At 43.3% G+C, this 22201-nt stretch overlaps 1 protein-coding gene across 17 annotated transcripts in view; it reads left to right on the top strand.

The window, feature by feature from the left end:
- ano10a (anoctamin 10a) overlaps positions 1–15684 on the top strand; it is a 117624-nt gene extending 101940 nt beyond the window's left edge. For 9 of the 17 annotated variants that reach the window (XM_088287120.1, XM_088287106.1, XM_088287107.1 and 6 more), the window contains 4 exons: positions 6955–7071; positions 13005–13051; positions 14607–14761; positions 15153–15684. In XM_088287120.1, coding sequence (XP_088143246.1) covers positions 6955–7071; positions 13005–13051; positions 14607–14761; positions 15153–15238 — 405 coding nt within the window. In that variant the 3' untranslated portion in view covers positions 15239–15684. Of the gene's footprint in view, positions 1–6954; positions 7072–7509; positions 7608–8354; positions 8465–10865; positions 11661–13004; positions 13167–14606; positions 14762–15152 lie in introns of those variants that run through there. The other 8 variants (XM_088287115.1, XM_088287109.1, XR_015840464.1 and 5 more) reach the window with 7 other exon arrangements.
- Positions 15685–22201: the final 6517 nt, after the last annotated feature.

The following is a 22201-nucleotide window of genomic DNA, read 5'->3' as shown; positions in this document are numbered from 1 at the left end:
TAAAGCAAAACTGTACGTCCTAGAAGTAGGATTTAACCAGGGTTGTGATGGTGTCAGGTATGTGGAAGAAGTCAAAGGCAGACAGGAGACAGGAGTTCATGGGGCACCGAGCCAAAGGCATTGGCAAGGTCCAGAAAGACTATGTGGAGATCCTTTCTCTCTCTCTTTTTATTGTTCTGGAAAAAAATTAAAACAGCTTCTGATTGTTGTGGAAAATTAATTGATCATATTAAAAAATGGTTTGACATAAACAAATTATCACTCAATTTAAACAAAACAAAGTTAATTGATTTTTGGCACTAGACCAATCAAACACACAGTCAAAATCAAGGTAAATTCAACTGAAATAGAAAGAGAGTATGAGAATAAATTCCTTGAGTAGTAATTGATGCCAAATGATACTGGAAGTCACATATAGATAATGTAAAAAATAAAATATAAAAAATTATAGGGATCTTATATAAAACCAAGGATGTACTAAATAAGAAGTCTCTATACGCATTATATTGTTCACTATTATTACCATACCTAACTTACTTTGTGGAAATATGGGGAAATGCACTTGACCTCTTTTCAAGCTGCAAAAAAAGCAATCAGAATTATTAATTGATCAACATTTAATGAACCTACAAATCCATTATTTATAAAATTAAACACCATGACATTTTATGATCTTGTTGAATTTAAAATAGCTCAAATTATGTATAAAGTACTCAATAACATGATCTGCCACAATACTCAGAAACTGTTCACAATGAGAGATAGTTGCTATAACTTAAGGGACACAAGTTTGTATGAAAAATCCAAACCAAGAACAAACATTTAGCAAATGTGTGTTTCTGTACATTTCCAGAATTTCTGGAAAGTCCTGACGATTCCGGAGATTTTCACACAAAAGCATTTTCTTTGTTAGGGCGTTTATATGGGTACTATGAGTCTAGGGCAGGGATGTCCAAACTTTTTGCAAAGCGGGCCGGATTTGAAGTTGCAAAATGTGGAGGGGGCCGACCTCGGCTGACATTCACTGCATAAACAACAATATATTCAAACACATTTTAGCAAGCGATTCTGTGTTTCACATTTTGCTTTTTTATTTGCATTTAAACCATCAAACATGTATTTTGGTTCATTTGAAATATGAACATCACATGCAATTGAATATTTGCTTAACTTTTTATTCTTAAACAGAAGTAATTATACTCTTGAGTGCAAATAATATTTGAACATGAATTATATTATGAACATGAATTATATTATCATCATGGGAGTTCAATGTCCACAGAATTTTTGAAAAACAGAAATGATTACCACAAGTGCAGGACTAATTTGATATATATGACATATCAAATATAAATGTTGATTGAAAATTTTATTCTGGAATGAAAACCGACAACTTGTCTGAATTTGTGACTGAACAAAACAAAATTAAGTCAGTTATTTTAATGACAAATGACTTGCCTGCATTAATGTGACGGGTGATACTGAGATCTGGACTGCAGCACAAAGGCCAGGTCTGGCTCAAAGGCAGAAGTATTAATGCGCAAGATGTCTCGCAGATGAGAGTCTGTGAGCCGTGTCCTCAGACGACTCTTATTTAAGTTCATTACAGAGAATGTCTTTTCACACAAATACGTCGACCCAAACAAGCTCAACATTTTCTTAGCAAACTCTCGAATCTCTCGAAACCTGCCTTTATCCAGCTCTCTGTAAAAGTTGGCAAGAGAAAGTTGCTGGTGCCGACTACGGCTCTCGGCGTCACACTGCAACTCAATGAGCTCCAGCTGTAAATGGGCTGGAACATTGTCTGTGTCCACGGAGAAAGGTGATGAAAAAAGAGCGATGTCCTTCTCAATAGCTGCAAAATCCCGAAAGCGTTGTGTGAACTCTTCAGCCAAAGATTTCATATCTGATGCGTACCTCTTCGTTTGTGCACTGATATTGCTCTCTGGGAATCTGATTATGATTTCTTGCAGCGCTGAGAAATGTGCAGTATTGGGCTGGGTCTGCGACAGGTGTCTTTCAAACAGTTTGAGCTTGATTCCAAAGGCTTTGATGTGTTGGTTTATGACTCCGTCTGGTCCCTGGAGACTGGTGTTCAGGACATTAAGGTGCTTTGTAATGTCAACTAGAAAACCCAAATCAGCTAGCCACATGGGGTCATTTAGTTCTTGCATAGGTTGTCCCTTTTCAGCCAAAAACTCACAGATTTGCTGCTTAAGAGAGTAGAAGCGCGACAGTGCAGAACCCCGACTAAGCCATCGCACGTCAGTGAAATAGACAACATCTCCATATTCTGCATGAACATCGCTGAGAAACTGTTGAAACTGGCGGTGGCATTGCGCTCTGGAGCGAATATAGTTAATAGCCTTTATCACCGGTTTCATAACATGTTCGTATTGGAGATGTTTGGCACACAGAACTTGCTGATGAATGATGCAATGGAGTTTTACAGCGCTACCCCCTTCTTCACTTACTTTGTTACATATTAGTGTCGCTAATCCACTTCGTTCGCCAGCCATGGATGGTGCGCCGTCCGTAATAATCCCAGAAATTTTATTCCACGGGAGTTTTAAGTCATCCACGGCAGCGCAAACAGAAGAGAATAGGTCTGTTCCTCTCGTTTGGGCTTTCAGGCTCTGCAGGTCAAGTAGTTCTTCAGTAACGTTCATTTCATTGTCCACTCCTCTCAAAAAAATAAGCAACTGGGCAGTGTCCGAGGCGTCTGTGCTTTCGTCGCAAGCCAGCGAAAAAAAAATCAAACTCCTTTCCTTGGACCCCCAATTGTCTTTTGATGTCTGACGACACTTCCTCAATCCTGCGTGCTACGGTGTTACGTGCCAGGCAAACTTTGGCAAACTCTTGCTGCTTCTCGGGACATATTTTCTTCGCCATAGTCATCATGCAGTCTTTGATAAATTCACCCTCGGTGAAAGGTTTGCAATGCTTCGCGATCAGTGTTGCTACCTCGTAGCTAGCTTTCGTGGCATTCTCATTTGACTCTCGGGCTCTTGCAAAATACTGCTGCTGTGAGAATAAACCCGCTTCAAGTTGCGCCAATTTCTTGCTGCGTTCCTCCCCGGTCAAATTGTCATACATGTCAGCGTGTTTCGTTTGGTAATGTCGTTTGACATTGAACTCTTTAAAAAGAGCCACGGTCTCTTTACAAATGAGACAGACACAGTTGTTACGTATTTCTGTGAAGAAATAGTCCAATTTCCACACATCTTTGAAGCGTCGACCCTCGCAGTCAACTTTCCTTTTTTTGTTTATTGTCGCCATTTTATAAATTGGGGGTAAAGGTCACCCGGGCTGATGCCTTGTAGTGATACTGCCTCTAGTGGGTAAATTAAGAACAGCAGTTAGGAAGAGCGCGCACTCAGTACTGTATATGTGCGGGCCAGAATGTATTAATTTTATTACAGAGGCTGCGGGCCGGATTAAGTTTGACCCCGGGCCGCATTTGGCCCCCGGGCCGGACTTTGGACATGCCTGGTCTAGGGCGTTTGTGTTAAAAAAAAGTATTCTCAAAATTCATTAATTTATTTTATTTTCAAGATGGCGGCGCGCATAGACGCAGCGGCTAACAGCTCTCCCTCCCAGTGCTCCTTATTACTTTTTATTAGTGTTTGCTTGCTCTTATTGGCACCAACTGAGGCACAACATCGATATACCCGCCAGGACATCGTGGACATTGGATATCGATGGGAAATAACCATCACAGAGGAATTTTGCTATGATCGCAAAATTCCGGACGAACTGGCGAGGCTGCCCGGCTCACCGTGGCTTGTCATCGGGACCGGGAGGCGGCGCAGGCGACGCAGAGAGAGGAAGCAGAAGCGGGGCTGCAGGTCCGGTGTCTTGCAATGGCTGCGACGGCAGCCCCATAGGCAACCACTGCCGAGTCTGTACCTCACCAACGCCAGATCCGTGGTCCACAAAATCGACGATCTGGGATTACAAATCCTGGGAAACCGCTATGTGCGAGATAGCAGTGTGATCGTCGTCACGGAATCCTGGCTGCACGCAGACGTCCCCGACGCTAGCATCCAGCTGGCCGGGCGCTCGCTACATCGCGCGGATCGGACGAGGGACACCGGTAAGAGAAGAGGCAGGGGGCTCTGTGTTTACGTGCATGAGAACTGGTGCGGCGATAGCACGATCGTCGAGAAGCACTCTTCCCCCGACATCGAGTTCATGTCCGTTAAATGCCGGCCTTATTTTCTCCCGGAGGAGCTAACGGTCGTGATTGTCACAGCTGTTTACATCCCTCCCGACGCTAGCACTAGCACGACGCTCTCGCTACTCGCGTGCGTCATCAATAAACATCAGCGGGCCCACCCTGATGGCGTTCACGTAGTAGCGGGAGACTTTAATAAGGCCAATTTAAAGACTGTACTCCCAGAGTTTCACCAGCATGTCAAGTGCCCAACGAGGGGAGACAACACTCTCGACCATGTGTACTCGAACATCAAGCACGCATACAGGGCCCTCCCACTCGCCCCCCTCGGCCAGTCAGACCACCTGTCCTTGCAGCTCGCACCTGCATACACCCCTCTCAGGCGCAGATTCAGGCCCACCACAAAGACTGTGAAAACCTGGCGTGACGACGCCATGAGTGAATTACAGGACTGCTTTCAAGACACAAACTGGGACCTCTTTGATCATCAGGACCTTGATGTCTACACACATTGTGTACTGGACTACATCAAGTTCTGCATGGAAACTGTGTCCCTACACAGGACTATACGGACCTTCCCAAATGTGAAGCCCTGGATGTCCAGCAGGGTTCGCTCTCTCCTCAAGGCCCGTGACGCTGCCTTCAGGTCAGGCGACAAAGCCCAGTACAGGGTGGCCCGTGCTGACCTGAGCAAAGGCATCAAGCTAGCCAAGGCAACCTACAAGGGGAGGCTGGAGGCCCACCTTGCCAGTAACAGACCACGGGAGGTGTGGCAGGGTCTACGGAGCATCACCAACTTCCGTGGCAGCAGCACGACCTCTGTAGACCCGAGTGCATCGCTGGCAGAGGAGCTTAACTGCTTCTTCGCTCGCTTTGACTCGCCCCAACCGTCACACCCCCGCACTTCATGCTCCAACTCCCCCCCACTCATCGTAGAGGAACACGATGTGAGGCGCGCGCTCCTGGCGGTTAACCCCAGGAAAGCTACTGGACCCGACGGAATACCAGGCAAGGTCCTCAGAGCATGTGCCCACCAACTGACACATGTTTTCTACAGGATCTTCAACCGCTCCCTGGCTCAAGCAGTCATCCCCTCCTGCTTGAAAACTTCCACCATTATTCCTGTCCCCAAAAAGTCACCCGCCGTCCACCTGAATGACTACCGTCCTGTTGCTCTCACACCAGTCATCATGAAGTGCTTCGAGAGGCTGGTTCTCCAGCACATCAGGGACTGCCTTCCTCCCACTCTGGACCCCTACCAGTTTGCATACCGGGCTAACAGATCCACTGAGGACGCCATCGACACTGCTCTGCATGTTGTGCTGGGCCACCTGGAACAACAGCAGAGCGATGCAAGGATGCTCTTTGTGGACTACAGCTCGGCATTCAACACGATCATCCCAGACATCCTCGTCGCCAAACTGGACATTCTCGGCCTCCCTGCCCTCACACGCATCTGGATTAAGGACTTTCTGACCAACAGACCCCAGACTGTGTTGCTCGGCCCCTACACGTCCTCCACCCGCATGCTGAGCACCGGTTCCCCTCAAGGATGCGTGCTGAGCCCTCTCCTGTACGCCCTCTACACCTACGACTGCAGCCCGGCCCACGACAACAACACCATCGTCAAGTTTGCTGACGACACGACAGTGGTCGGTCTGATCTCGGAAGGTGACGAGACAGCCTACAGAGAGGAGGTAAAGAGACTGACAGCTTTGTGCAAGGACAACAGACTGCACCTTAACCCTGCAAAAACAAAGGAGATTGTCGTCGACTTCAGGAGGAACAAGACGGTGCCGCCCCCCCTCTGCATCGAAGGAGTGAGTGTGGAGAGGGTCCACACGTTCAAGTCCCTGGGAGTACAGATCTCCGACGACCTGTCTTGGACTCACAACACCACAGCAGTGGTAAAGAAGGTCCGCCAGCGTCTGCACTTCCTGAGAGTCCTCAGGAAATTCAACCTGGACAGGAAGCTGCTGCTAGCCTTCTACCACTCGTCCATCGAGAGCCTGTTGACGTACTGTGTCTCCACCTGGTACAGCGGCTGCACTGAGGCGGACAGAGTGAGGCTCCAGAGGACAGTCAAAACAGCGCAAAGGATTATTGGCTGCCCTCTCCCCTCACTGTCGGACATCTACACCGCCCGGTGCCTCAGAAGGGCTCTCAACATCGTCAAAGACAATACCCACCCAAACTCCCACCTGTTCGACCTGATGCCCTCTGGCAGGCGCTACAGATGCATCAAATCGAGGACCAATAGACTGAGAAACAGTTTCTCTCCGAGAGCCATCTCCATTCTGAACTCTCACACACACACGAGAACACCCTTACCTTGCAGAACAGCATTGTGATGTGTTTTTATATACCCTATTCAGTACTAAATTCCATTGCACTCTCTTATTTATTTATCTAATTTATATATTTGTCTGTATTATTGTTGTATTGCACTGGAGAGGGGAGCCCTCTAATCTCGTTGCACACTTGAGTACAATGACAATAAAGGGATTTCTAATTCTAATTACTCAAATTACGATTGGTCAAGTTTACTTCACACATGGTCTTTAAGATTAGAACAACAAAATAAGTGCCAATATTCAGACCATTCGACTGGACCTGTAAATGAAAGAACGTGGCACAAACTTTAAACAAAACAAATGAACTTAAGGAACAAACACTGCATTTTGTCACATAAATCCCCAGTTTTTTTCATCAAGAAAAAAGATGTGCATATAAAATAAAAATGTCATGTGCAATAATTTTCAATGTTGTAATTTCAGCATGGGTTGTTGGCCTTCAAGTTTATCCTGGCCTTCCTGGTTCCAGATGTTCCCAAACACATTCAAATCAAACTGGCTCGACTGGAATTTGAATCAATGGAGGCCCTAAAAAAAAAGGTAAACCTATTCTTGGAATTGGAATTGTTTTTATAGTCATCCAGGAATGAAATTGCCATGACAAGTACGATTCGTCCAGGAAAAGTGACAATGACCAACAGAGGGAGACAGGACATTATAGGGTTTTTCGGTACTCACATTTTACTGTGTCAAAATCTTAGTTGTGAGGAAAGATTACTGGGAGAGGGATGAATGTTTGAGTCTGGAAAAAACCGCAGCACATACAATGGTTAATAAAACATGTGGAAGTCGGGGGAGGAAAGGAACATGACCCCACCAGGCCCCATGTCAAGCAGCCAAGCCCCTTTAAGGTAGCGCATCCGTAGACTTACCTGGGCCATCACATGGATGGTGTGTGGGACAGCCAATGAAGGCAGTTAAGTGTGAACAATGTGTATGATGTGTGTAAGCTAACGTCTGTATCGATGACCCCGCCAGCACGCCAAAAATAGACTGCCTTCACTGCGTACTCAAGTACATCTGCGCAGTGTTCCTTGAAGAGCAGACTCCACAGGAAAATAAACGATTTATCTGGGGTAAGTTCAGCTCCATGCGACTCTGTGTGTGTGGGTGTTCCCAAAACAACAGTGATTTGGTCTTTCTCCTGGAAGGGATGCTTATCCCTCACGTTTCCTATTCTACTGTGCTATATGTTTACGCAGTCAAGGCTGTGTTTTTTGGCATGCTGGCGGGGTCATCGATACAGACGTTAGCTTACACACATCATACACATGGTTCACACTTAACTGCCTTCATTGGCGGTCTGACACACCATCCATGTGATGGCCCAGGTACACTACGGATGGGCTACCTTAAAAGGGCTTGGCTGCTAGACATGGGGCCTAGTGGGGTCATCAGAATCAGAATGTACTTTATTGTCATTGTACTCTGTGTACAACAAGATTGGAGAGCTCCCCTTTTCAGTGCACTATAACAAATAATTTAATTAATCAATTAAATTAATTAAATACACTAAGGGTACAGGTTCGGATTGACAATTTGGAAAAAGCGAAATTACGGAAACAATCTTTACTTGGGCACCTACGTTGGCCACCCCGCGGAGTTCCCAGGTAAATGACCAAGTGGGCACCCACATAAGGGACTCCCACATAAGGGACTCAATCAATGGAAAGGATCATCAATAGGAAAAGTTATGAAATGTTACAAAAACTTCCTAGGCTAGAATAATGACTGGGAAAGAGACCGGAAAAAACAAAATCTATGTCAAAATCTGAATATGAATCAGAAAGATGGTTAACTAATTCGTGGCCATCTTCACAAAGACAGAGCTTACACGAAGGGCATGGGAGTGTTCGGCAGGCTAAGGGAGGTCGCTGGCAGACCGGGGCTTGTGAAAGCCTTTGCGACCCATTGAGGAGGAGCAACACAAGGGGTTTGATGATGATTTTTATTGAACATATAAACAGATCATAAATGTGTATAGTCATAAGTAGATTTAAAAGGAAAAAGAAAGAGGAAAAAAAGGAATGTCATAAGCATAGTTTACATGTTCAATAGGGAGTAGGAAGAAGTGAAGAACTTATCTAGTCCTACCCTCTGTTCTCAGTGCATTTTTACTTAATTTAAATTAATACAATAGATCATCCATATAAAATCTAATAATATATAATAATATTTACATTACACTCAGCGTTATACATAACAGAAATTTCACAATTAAGCAAATTACTTATATTTGATTTATACAGTTTTTTTTGTACTTTACTTCTCAACATGTTTTTGAACACAACAAAAGATTCACACCTTTTCAGGTCAATTATTCAACAAAAAAACACCTTTTACAGAAACATACCTTTGCTTAATGTTTGTTCTTGTTTTTTTTATACAAACTTGTGCCCCTTAGGTTATAGCTACTTTGTCTCATTGTGAATAGCTTCTGAATATTGTGGCAGATCATGTTATTATGTACTTTGTACATGGTTTGCGCAATTTGATATTCAACAAGGTCATAAAATTTCATGGTGTTTAATTTGATAAATAATGGATTAGTTGGTTCATTATATTTTGATCAATTAAGAATTCTGATTCCTTTTTTTGTAGCTTGAAATGAGGTAGAGTGTTGTTTTTATAGGCATTTCCCCATATTTCCACACAATAAGTCAGGTATGGTAATCATAGTGAACAATATAATGTGTATAGAGACTTCTTATTCAGTACATCCTTGGTTTTAAATCGGATCCCCATGATTTTTGATATTTTATTTTTTACATTATCTATATGTGACTTCCTGGATAATTTGGCATCAATTACTACTCAAAGGAATTTATTTTGTCCACTTTCTATTTCAGTGGAATCTACCTTGATTTGACTTGGTGTTTAATAGGTCTAGTGCCAAAAACAATTAACTTTGTTTAAATAGAGCGATAATTTATGTCAAACCATTTTTTGCAATATGATCAATTCATTTTTCACAAAAGTCAGAAGCTGTTTTAAATTTTCTGAAGATACATACATACATACATACATGGATTCCAGATACATAGATCTCCTCGTCGGCTAATCAGCCCCTTCATTTTGAAGGTCTGGAATCCATTGATTATCCTAGCGGCAACCCTGTGGCCTGATATTTGTGCCACTAGAAACTGAATCTGAAATCGATTTGAATGTGAATTGCTAAACTTGAATATTTGAATTGAGAACTGAATTATTGAATTGAAAACTGAATTATTGAATTACATAAATTCAATTCTTTCTTTGCATCAACAATGTGCGGAGCTCTTTGGCTGCTGAATTCACAATAAGTAATTTATAGAAATATGAACAATTATCACACATTTACTTTTACTGTTGCTTTTATTTCCACATCTCTCTCTCTTTCCCTGTCTCGCCGTTCATTGGCATCCGTTTCTGCAAGTTAACGGCTAATGCTAAGTCCACCCAAGTACCGGGAGCAAGCGGCAAGCGCATAAAAACAATTAAGAGCGAATGACAAACTTACAGTCCCTTGCAGATCGTGATGAGGCGCCCCGATCTGCTGCAGCTAGGAGATGAGGTTGTTACAGGGGACATCTTCATTTGAAAAAATTTATTCCAATACATTTTAAATAGCACATATGTGCACTTAAATATTATCCTCTCTGTCGACTGCAACTATTAAGTGGTGCAATCATCAGAATGCTTTTTACCATTAAATTGCACTTCTATTTCAAAACTTGTTTGGTGCTCGAGTGTTTTTTTAATTCTCGTTTTCAATTCAGCGCAACAGAACGTTTAACAACCAGACATGCGGTCATCCGCTTCATTTGACAGCCTGCACTTCGTAACGCGTGAAAAAAAGTACACACCGGGCGTGTGATGGCTGTGTGTTATGTGCTCCAAAATAACAAATGTTTATATATGTAGGAATAGTGTCTACTGCGATTATTATTGCTGTTAGTATTTAATCACCATTATTATAATCATGAATATAATGGTGCTGGTTTTAAATTTTACATCGCAACTTATTTTGGAGTGTTTTATTCTGTTTTTTGTTGTTGTTTTGTTTTTTTTGTTGGGAAGTCCAGTGCATTATCACCGAACAAGAATTCAACTATTTGCCTGATGTGATTATAGTACATCTATGCCAACGAATAGATAAAGGGCATTTGATGTGGAGGTGGTGATATTGACTTGAGCTGTGTTTATTTGTGTTCAATAAACCTAATTTAACAACCAGACGTGTAGTCAAATGGGCTTTAGACGAGCGTATAAAAAGTTGTCATCTGAGTAACTTTCCTCGGGTATTTTGAACTCAGCCGTCACTCACTTGTGAATCTTTGTGAACGACCAATCAGCACCCGCAGCCAGCGTCAGGCGGGGGCGGGTCTTGGCTGAACGTATTGCCCTTCACCAACTCAGTCAGAGATTGAGACCTGTCGTCTCTTCCCGTTGACAAAAGGATTCGGTGAGTGAACGATTCGTGTCGTCACTTCCCGTTCACAAAAGGATTCGGTGAGTGAACGATTCGTGTCGTCTCTTCACGTTCACAAAAGGATTCGGTGAATGAACGATTCGTGTCGTCACTTCCCGTTCACGAAGGACTCGGTGAGTGAACGATTCGTGTAGTCACTCTTCTCGTTCCCCAACGGGTCAGTGAGTGAACGATGAATGATTCGGTCAACGATTCTTTTGAACGAATCTTTTTGATGAACTGATTCTAATGATTCGGTTCACCTAAAAGAACTGTTATGCCCATCACTACCTCCAACACTGCTCCCCCACCCAACTACAATCTTCTTCTGCAGCGTGATTCTGGCGGATATTTTACACCACAGCCACCTCCCGGTCAATTTTTACATGATTTACAATGCAGATAAGACCCTTTTGCACACTATGACGTAAAAAAGACACGAGGATGTACTTATATTCCACGAAAAATGACGAATTTCGTATTGTGACATCCTGAAGGCCTAAACACTCATCCGGGCTGGACTATCCTCAAATGTGAAAAATTTCGAGAAGATAAGAACATCTGAGTCATGTTGCAGGAGCTTTTGTTGCTACAGATAACAATCATACTTTTCGGCACCGTAATGGCCACGCCCTTCGCGGAAAAGTTACAAAATTCGGCATTGAGTAAACTCAATGTCTTGAGGCTGTTCTGACAATTTTTTAGTCGGATTTGTTGAATATATATATATATATATATATATATATATATATATATATATATATATATATATATATATATATATATATATATATATACCCCAACGACTGCAGCCCAGCCCATGCAAACTACACCACCATCAAATTTCTGATCTCAAAAGGAGGCGAGCCTGCTTACAGTGAGGATGTCCAGAGACTAACGCCTTGGTGTGAGGGCAACAATTTTTGGCTGAACACGGAAAAAAACAAGTAGCTCCTCTATCGACTTCAGGAGGAACAAGACTATACCACCCCCCCTCTACATCAAAGGTGAGTGTGTGGAGAGGGTCCACTCATTCAAGTTACCAATGCAGTGATAAAGAAGGTCCAACAGCGCCTACACTACCTGAAGGTCCTCAAGATATTCAACCTGGACATAAAGCTGCTGCTGGCCTTCTAGCACTCGTCCATCGAGAGCCTGCTGACTTACTGTGTCTCCACCTCGTAGAGCAACTGTACGGTGGCAGACAGAGAGAGGCTTCAGAGGACAGTGCAGAGGATTATTGGCTACCCTCTCCCCTCTCTGTCGGACATCTTCACAAGGTGCCTCAGCAGAGCTCACAGGATCGTTAAGTAGAATACTCACCCGAGCTCACAACGCTTCAACCTGTTGCCCTCTGGCAGGTGATAATGGTGCATCAATACAACACAAACAGACTGAAAAACAGGAGAGCCATCTCCATGTTGAACTCAAGCACGCAGCTACCTTTGCCTTTTAGAACTTCAAAATAATGTGGCATCCGGTACACTTTTTCAACAGTCTTTTTGTTTGTTTTTATTTTTATTTATTTTATTGTTTTATTTCATTATTGAAACAGTTTTTGATAGTCTGAAATAAAATTAGCTGTGTAATTTATTTTCTCCTTGTGTTCCATTATTAAAATGCTATTGCCTGGAATGGAAGGACGGCGGAATTCATTCATTGGGGTAATCCTTCCAAGATTGTTGACAGAAACAAGGTGAATTCTATCGATACTCTGGTGTTGCCTGAGGCAATTTTAGGGCCAAGAACCATCCTTTGTGTTTCAAGGAATTTTAAGTCTCAACTTGGAGGTTAATCCTTCCACCCAGGTTATGCCATTATATCCAGAATAATCCAGAAAATAAAGTTTCTCATGCTGTAAAGGATGTAAGACAGCTTTTAAATCTTTGCATCCACTATTTAGAAAACAAATAGGACGATACAAAATTCTGACACCTCCTGATTGTTTAGAAAAAAAAATCACAAACTGCCACAAACATGACAAAATACAATTTTCAACTGAACTGTGTTTGTTCTGTTTCAGAAAATGTCTGAAGTCCCATTGCTAAGAAGAGTTGCCTGTGAAGAATTGTGAGCAACTAATGCATCATGATGACCTTAACAGATCTCACATGATAAATATATTCACTATGTATTATCACACAATGCTGCTATCTAAAATAAATTGGAACATACAGTCAAAAAATCTACTAAATGTCTCAAAGTGCTTCATATATGCACAGTTGACAAATGATAATAACAACCTGACCTTATCCCCCAAGGAAAAACTAAAATAAATAAATAAATCTTGGGAAAAACGAGAAACTGAAAAGGGCCCAAAGATGGTGGAATCCCCCTTCCAGGTTTAACAGGCAGCAATGGCGGCCATGTGGGCAGCATTTAACACATATTATGATGCTATGCAATGTTAACTGAAATAGTGTGAAAGTCCGTTCAATCAGATGAAGCGCTGCCGGAAGACTCCTTCAGCCCAGTTGGTCAATGCAGAAATCTCCACGCTGCTCCGTGAAAGATGTAGTCACCCTCCGATCTTGTACTGGTCAGTTGGTGCAAAATCCCGGCAGCAACTTCCAATTTTATCATCATCAGAAGCATCAGTCAGACAGACGAAGAAGTAATTCAACTAAATGGAAGAGTACGCTCCAGAGAGAAGTCTTAAGTCATGTTTAAAACATTTCTCCTGAGGTAGTGGCTCCAATTTCCATGGGTTGGCCCTTCCATAGGACTGGAGTCTGAATAGAAAATGGTATAGAACCTGCAGACTTCTATTTGGCTCTCAGAATCACTAAAACACCAGCGCTTTGTGAAAAGGGTTTTCGGGACAGAACATACAATACAATACAATACAATTTTATTTATATGGCGCATTTCACAACAGCTGTGGCACCACAAGAGACTGGAAGATGCTAAGTCGTGTAACATTTTATAGGTAAATAAAAATTTGAAATTGCATTTCAAGTGGACGCGGAGCCACTGCAATTTGGCTAGTATCGGGTAATATGATTGAAGTTTCTTGTCCTTGTCAGGTGTCTAGCAACACCATTTGGTACAACCTGCAGACTTATAATAAAAGGAACCCACGTTACAATTATCAAAGCGTGAAGTAAAATGCATCAATTATGTCTTCTGCATCGCTAGCTGAATTTGAGGGATATTAGCATTAACGCAGAGGTGAAAAAAAGGCATTTCTAGTGATATTCTTAATCTGCATTTGAAAAGACAGTTGAGTCAATTATAACACCAAGATTTTTCACTGAATTACTTTAGGTAATAGTACATTTTTCAACCGATGACGAGCAGGCCAATGAACAAGTTTTTTTATAGGAGTTAAGAAACAAAAAAATGGAAAGACATCCATTGTTAAATCCCAGAAGGGGCTGTTATTTCCTGTGTCATGTGTGTGTATCATCAGCAACAGTTTACACTAATTGTTGTGGCGTCCAACTTAAATTACACCACGGCAGGCTAAGACAAGGGGGGTGGAAATATTGATGACGCGCATCCCAACTGGTGGCTGTCTATAGAGGCGCATCCATCGCGAAAGCAAATGACAGGCAACTTACTTGTCATTCATTGTCGCTCTCTTTGGCTGATCAGCTCTCTCTCTCCTTTTCTCCGCAACAAGAGTTGGACGACGTTCGACGGTTGTTTTACTCTCAAGTCCAGTACACGTTGCGCTCACAGTTGATGATTTTTACGCTGAATTGTACGGTCAGCAAAAGCTTTCTTCCCCTCGCTCACCCCACCACACGATCCAAACCAAACAACAACTACCCACAGGTGAGTGCACCTACTAATAAGAGAAGACCACTCCCCCCCTGTGACACCACCAATCACCATGAAGGTGGAGTGTGTGCACGCTTAGTGCGTGCACAACACTCGAGCATGCATTGCAACAAAGGAAAACCACCCAACGCTGTACGGCTCCTACAATCCGGCCCCTAATTATTGTGCAAATAATTACATCCCAATCAATTGTAAGAGACGTAATGATCATATAATTATCCCAAGCCACAAAGAGAATTGAAAATATAGTAGAGGTCATGCACAAAAAATGTCAATCCCCCCCAAAAAACAGACAAAAATTATAAAGTTCATTCAGATGTGTTCATGAATCAATGTCAATCAAAAATTTGTGTCCATTGTCACGATCCGTCTGCTCTCGTTACAGCTGAGTGGGCGTGTGCCGGCGGCGCGCGACCCGGGGACCGGTCGCGAGCGAGACGCGCTCACGAGCCAAACAGCTGCGCTCAATGAAGCTCTGATTACCGACTACTTAAGCCATCGACACGTCCGCGTCGGATTATTGACCCACGTAGCTCTGATCCCACGTTGCTCTTGTTCATGTGCCCTCGCTATAGTTCTCGCCACGTTGATTCCGTGTGTTGTATTTTGTGAGTTTTGTTACCTTTGCTTCCAGCTACTCTCGGCTCGCCTTTTGTTCTCGTTTTCGTATTTGGATTCACCTTGCCCTTTGGTGGCAAGCCATTGTCGTTTTCGGTCTCCTTGCGTTGCAAGCGTTTTCTGTTTCTCGTTTTGATTTCCTGGTGTGAGATTGCTCCTCCAGCGTTTTTCGTTGCCGTCTCCCGACGACCGTAATTATAGACACCCTATTTAATATTATACTCGATTGCAAGTTACCTTGCCTCATTGGATGTTGGATTGATACCTGTTGGTCACAATAAACCTTTGTACAACCCCGATTTTCCCTTGTCAGCGTTTGCGGTCCTGACATCCATAATCCCCAATTTTCACTGCTCATCTGCGTCCTGCAGAATGCAGACCTTTGTAATTGGCCGATCCAAAACACTTGACTTAGTTTTAATCCTTACTGTACGCACCAGTCCACTCTTGTCCGAAATCATATCCAAAACTCTTCCAGTAATGCATGAATTTCGCGGAAGCCATTGACATTTGACGTTTATTTTACTCACAATTCTGTTTCACATATGTGCGCTCACGATTGTTTTTCCAAAATGATTTTAACGATGTTTTCACGGTCAGCAAAAAGTTTCTTCCCCACGATCACCCCACCACAAGATCAAAACCAAAACAATAATTACACACAGGTGAGTGCACCAACTAATAAGAAAGATGTGACACCACCAGTCACTATGAAAGTGGAGCGTGCGCACGCTTGGCTCGTGCACAACACACAAGCACGCATCCCAACATAGGAAGAAACCACATAAACAATATATGGCTCCTACAATCTGGCCCCTAATTATTGTGCAAATAATTACACATCACAATCAACTGATAGACTTTTAGACATAGCGATTATATCACTATACAAAGGCACAAAGACTTGAAAGATATAGTAGAGGTCAAGCACAGGAAAAGTTCACATTCAAAAAACAAAAAAATCTAGTTCATTCAAATGTATTCATAATGAATCCATGTCCAAAGTTCATGTCCATAATGCCACATTTTCACTGCTCATCTGCTCCCTGCAGAAGGCAGTCTTTCGTAATTGGACGATCCAAAACACTTAGTTTTGAGACTTAGTTTTAATCCTTACTGTACGCACCAGCTACCAGTTTAGGGTGCACCCAGCCTCCTGCCCGAAGATGGCTGGGAAAGGCTCCAGCACCCCCTTGTGAGGACAAGCGGTACAGATAATGGATGGATGTACGCACCAGTCCATACTTGTCCAAAACCATAACCAAAACTCTCCCGGTAATCCATGAATTTTGCGTTGCCATCACATCCACAATCATTACGACATCTCCAGGGACAAAATTCCTTTGAGCACGGTTCCATTTCTGACGTTTTTGCAGTCCTAGAAGGTACTCCTTCAACCATCGCCTCCAAAAGAGGTCCGACATATATTGTACTTGTTTCCAACGGCGACGAGCGTAGATGTCATCCTTATCAAACATTCCAAGTGGTAATGAGGGCTGCGATTTGAGTAGTAGCAGATGATTAGGAGTTAACGCTTCTAAATCATTGGTATCTGTAGATGCCTTTGTGATGGGACGGCTGTTAACAATGGCTTCCACTTCGCAAAACATAGTCATCAGGCCTTCCTCTCCAAGGATTGAGTTTTCAAAACTGAGATAAAAATTTTGCGTCCTGAACGGATCAATCTCTCCCAAGCACATCCATGGTGTGACGCTGCTGGGGTATTGAAAATCCATTTAACTGTCTTTTGTGACAGCAAATCATGTATGAGGCTGTGGTTAAACTTGTTAATGGCTTCTCTTCATTCACGTTCAGCGCCAACAAAGTTTGTACCATTGTCTGAACTGATTTCCAGAACTTGCCCTTGTCTGGCAATTAACCTTCTGAGCCCATTGATAAAGGAATCTGTATCTAATGAGAACAGAACTTCAAGATGTATTGCCAGACATGTAAAAATAAGACCATATCGCTTAACAACAGTACGCCCATGCTTGACTTCTAATGGTCCAAAACAGTCCAAGCCAACCCGACTAAACGGGGCTCGACTGGAGTTATTCGGCTGTGAGGCAGGTCGGCCATTTTCTGATGTCCAGGTAAAGCAGACAATCTTTGACAAGTAACGCACCTTGATAAAACCTTTCTGATAGCAGCACAAGCACCAGGAATCCAAAATTTTTGCCGCAGGTAAGAAAGCATGTGGTTGTGTCCACTGTGACCTGTGACTTCATGGACATGTCTGAGAAGTAAGCTGAGATATGCAAGTCCTTACCAAGAATAACTGGATGCTTTGCTTCGGTTGGCATAGCTGCTCTACTAAGTCGCCCACCAACCCTTATGAGACCATCATCCAAGATTGGGTTTAGTTTGTAGAGAGGACTCGTCCCCTTCACACATTGACCTTTCTTCAAGCTAATGAATTCCTCAGCTAATCTTGTTCTCTGACAAAATTGGATCACAGCCTTCTCTGAATCAATCAATTCCTCCACTGTGAGAAGTTTCTTTGGCACTTGGGCTTTGAAGTGTTCCATCTGCAGCTGAAGTTCCATTTTCAACTGTTCAGGATTTACATCTTGCTGATTGAGCGTCTCCCTTGATTCCTTTCTGTGACACACCAGGAATAATAGAAAAACTTTGAACTTGAGGAACCAGCCAATGGCCCTAATAAAACGGTGCCAAGAGGAGAAATAGTTGATGAACATCTCCAATGGACTTGTCTGCTCAATTTGTGTTTCATTCATCACCACAACGTTGGCTTCCGGATCACCAACAAGAGATTCTTCCACAACCTCAGGACTTGTTGGCCAGTTTCTTTCAGGTTCCAGAAGATAATCAGGTCCACAAACCCATGCAGCAGCCTTTAAAAAAGTCTCAACCTTAGCTCCTCTGGAGGCTAAATCCGCAGGGTTTTTAGAAGAATGTACATATCTCCACTGAGATACACTGGACACCTTGAGTATTTCCGACACTGTTTGCAGCAAAAATCTTGAATCTTGATGACTCATTTTTTAGATACTTCAAGACTGAGGTGCTGTGACTCTCCGAGCTCTCTTCTACAAAGCTTATCCATTCTGCTAGCCACCACCGCGGCAGTCAACTCCATACGGGGAATTGTGACTCGCTTGAGAGGAGCTACCCGTGCCTTACTCATCACAAATGCGCAATGACTTCTTCCACTGCTGTTATGGAGTAACAAGTAGGTCACAGTCCCAAATCCTTCCTCACTCGCATCAGCAAAGTGATGATGCTGAGCAGTGGTAGCATCACCGAAGTTCACAGGTTTCAGACATCTGCTGACCTGCCAATGTTCCAGGTGGTGGAGATCTTCCTACAGGATGAGGCAAAGAATCATCCCACCCTAGACGTCTTCTGCAGAGGTCCTGGAAGATTTTCTTGGCAGACAGAAGAATGGGTGCAAGAAAACCAAGAGGATCGTATACTGAACTGACGACTGACAAGATCCCTCTTCTTGTGAGCGGCCGATTCTTGTACGTGATTCTAAACTTGAATAAATCCGATTCCACGCACCACTGCATACCCAAAGCTCACTCCACAGGCAAGACATCACTGTCTAAATCCAAGTCTTTCACTTCCTTGGCCCTTTCCTCCGAGAGAATAGCAGCAAGGACTGAGCGGCAGTTACTGATCCACTTCATGAGCTTAAAACCACCTTTGGCACACAACTGACTGAGCTCCTTACCAAGGGACAGGGTTTCCTCTTCAGAGGCAGTGGACACCAAACAGTCATCAACATAGAAATGCTGGAGCAGAGTGTTAATCGCCACAGGACTGTAGTGGTTACGGTTGTCCTCAGCACACATGCAAAGAGCGAAACTGGCACAACTTGGAGATGATGTAGCACCAAACAGATGTGCTACCATTCTGTACTCAACAAGTTCCTTTTCGCATTCTCCATCAGGCCACTACAAGAATCTCAACAGGTCGCAATCTTCAGGCGGCACTCTGACCTGATGAAACATGGCCTCTATGTCTGCCATGAGTACCACTGGTTCCTTGCGAAATCTGGTCAAGACACCAACCAGATGACTCGTGAGATTGGGTCCTTGAAGGAGTTGAGAGTTCAAAGATGTCCCCTGGAATGTGGCGCCACAGTCAAAAACGACGCACAGCTTTCTCTTCTTTGGGTGATACACTCCATGATGTGGTATATACCACAATCTTCCATCAGGACGTGCCAACTGTTCAGGCGGAACTCTCTCAGCATATCCATTTTTCAGCATCCCAGCCATGAATGTGACATAGTCCAAGCGAAAGACTGGATCTTTAGAAAAGCGTTTTTTGAGACTCAATGCACGTTGTTCTGCAACTGTCTTATTATATGGCATCTTGAGGTAACCCTGTCTTATTGGCAAACTAATACTGTAGTGCCCACCGAACATCTTGATTGAATAAGAGACTGAATTCATAAAATGTTCATCCTCCTTTGATAATGCATTATGTTCAGCTTGTACAGTTTCAGGAAAATCAACCCTAAACTGTTTCTCCCAAAGCTCATCCAATCTTGCAACTGAAATGTGGTTTACTGTAGCGTGAGATTGCAAACGATGTTCCTGCTGGAAATCTCTGAGTGGACCATTCACAGTCCAACCAAGGATGGTCTTGATGGCATAAGGACCCCCATCCACTGCACGAATTACCTTCCAGGGCTCCAATGCCTGAGGTATGTTGGTGCCAATAAGGAGGTCCACATCTGCCTCTACCTGTGGTATCCGTATATGCCTCAGATGAGGCCAGCGTTGCAGGTCTTTTTTCCGTGGAATATTTCCCAGGTGAACAGGCTTATTCCTTTGTGTGTAAAACTTGGGCAAGTCACAAAAGTTGTTGGATTCCATACCAGTGTAAGATAAGCTGAAGATCACAATAACCTCAAGTAACTATGAAATCAGTTTGTGTATTTCTAATCATGTTTTTATACACTACTTGTATCATTAATGATTGCACACGCACACACACACTCACATTTTTGTTTTAGTCTAATCGGACATACATTGTCAGTTAATCTCCTGTCTTCTGGTGATTAGTTTAGGCTAAACAGACCTTCATTGTATTTTTGTCTCCTGGAGATTCTTGAGTCAAGCTCTAATAAAAGCAGAGCCGGTGGGGCGGGGAAAGGGGGGGAGTTGCACGGAGCGGCTGCGAGTGGGCGAGCTGCCTGCTCGCTGTCTCTCTGTCCCTCTCGCTCCCCGCCGGCCGGTGGAAATGAACACCATCTCTGGTTCTTTCTGGCCTCTCAGCTCAGCCATCTTTTTATTTCGGCCATTACCTTTAGTAAGTTATTTCAGTAAGCTCTCCCAAAAGGCGTCAGGGCATTTAAACCTGACATTTATTTGGTGCCGAAACCCGGGGAATTCACATCCGGACGGACGCTCGCCGCAGGACGACCGGACGCCATCAAATCTGGTACCAGCGTTTCCCCGTTGAGGAAACGGGCCCCCGGACTCCTGTTCCGGCCGCCCGCCTGGAGACGATTCCCTTTCGCACCAGGCTGACCCAGGAGAAACCAGGTAATGTGTTTCAAATTATTTCGTACCACCATTTTAAAATTTTAAAATGTTAAAACAATTGGAAGGGAAGTGAAAGAGTGCGTTAGACCAGTGCGCGCGGAGGCAGGGCCTCCACCGTTTTGCAGTACGGTTAAATAGACTGGATTGTGCTAGTCCAAGGAGTTATATAAATAAAATTAGGCCATAACTCATTGGGAAACTGGGTTTCCCCTGCGGATAGCACGGTAGTGTAAATTAACGGTTTTGCAGTCCGTCTAAAACCGGATTGCGTTATTCAAGGAGTTACAAATAGTATTAGGCCGTAACTCGTTTAGAAACAGGGTTTCTTAGTACGAATAACGCGGTAGTGTAAATTAAACGTTTCTCGGTACGTCGAAAACCTCGAGGAGGTCTACTCACAATTTCACATTAAATTTATGAAATAATAAAATAATAAGGCATTATTTTCTGTGGTTTTTATTATTTTTATTTGAATTTCTTTGATAAACGGATTGCTCGTTTGACTGAGAAGTGATTTGTGTGTATGTGTGTGTGAATGGTGAGCTGCGCAGCTGTGTGAGAGAGAGACAGAAGTGGATGAGTGTGAGTGTGAAAGATTGTGGGTGTGTGAGTAAAAATAACGGACTTCATACAACAACGTAAAACGGGTCAAAAACATGGCAAAAGAGTTGAAAGCGAATTCAGATGTGAGGTTTATGAATGGGTATGACCCGGATTGTTGCCAATTTCTGGAGAAGTGAGTGAAGAAATATGACTCTAAGCCACGCCTGAAAGATCCGGCGAGTTTTGAAGCAGTGAGAAGGACATTGGCGGAAAAAAGAAAAATTAAGACATTAAAACAAAAGAGGAGAAGAAAGTTTATCAGATCAGAGTAAAAAGAGACCGGAGTCAGAGGCGAATAAGGACGTGATTGCAAGAGATAGTAGATTTAACTGTTGTTTTTTTTTTGGAGTACAGCGTTAATAGTTATTTCTGTGTACATTTAAATTTTGTGTGTGAATGTTTGCGCAAACCGTATGTAAAGTGAGTGAATGGTGTGATTGGGGATTACAATTACCACTTGGTATTTTATTCCATGTCAATTCAAGTCAATTTTATTTGAATAGCCCTTAATCACAGACAGTCTCAAAGGGCTTTACATAACCACAATCGACATCCCAGATCTTAACCCCCAGGAGGGCAAGGAAAAACTCAAAAAACCTCATTAGGGGAAAAGTGAGAAACCTTGAGAAGGGACCACAGATGGGGGAATCCCCCTTCCAGGATGACCAAGCTGCAATGGATGCCAACTGGG

The sequence above is a fragment of the Idiotropiscis lumnitzeri genome, unplaced genomic scaffold, assembly GCF_059441095.1.
Source record: "Idiotropiscis lumnitzeri isolate Australia: NSW breed Sydney's pygmy pipehorse unplaced genomic scaffold, RoL_Ilum_1.0 HiC_scaffold_26, whole genome shotgun sequence".
In the NCBI taxonomy this organism is placed as follows: Eukaryota; Metazoa; Chordata; class Actinopteri; order Syngnathiformes; family Syngnathidae; genus Idiotropiscis; species Idiotropiscis lumnitzeri.
The sequence above is the reverse complement of the archived record's forward strand: the minus strand, read 5'-3'. Positions and strand labels throughout refer to the sequence as shown.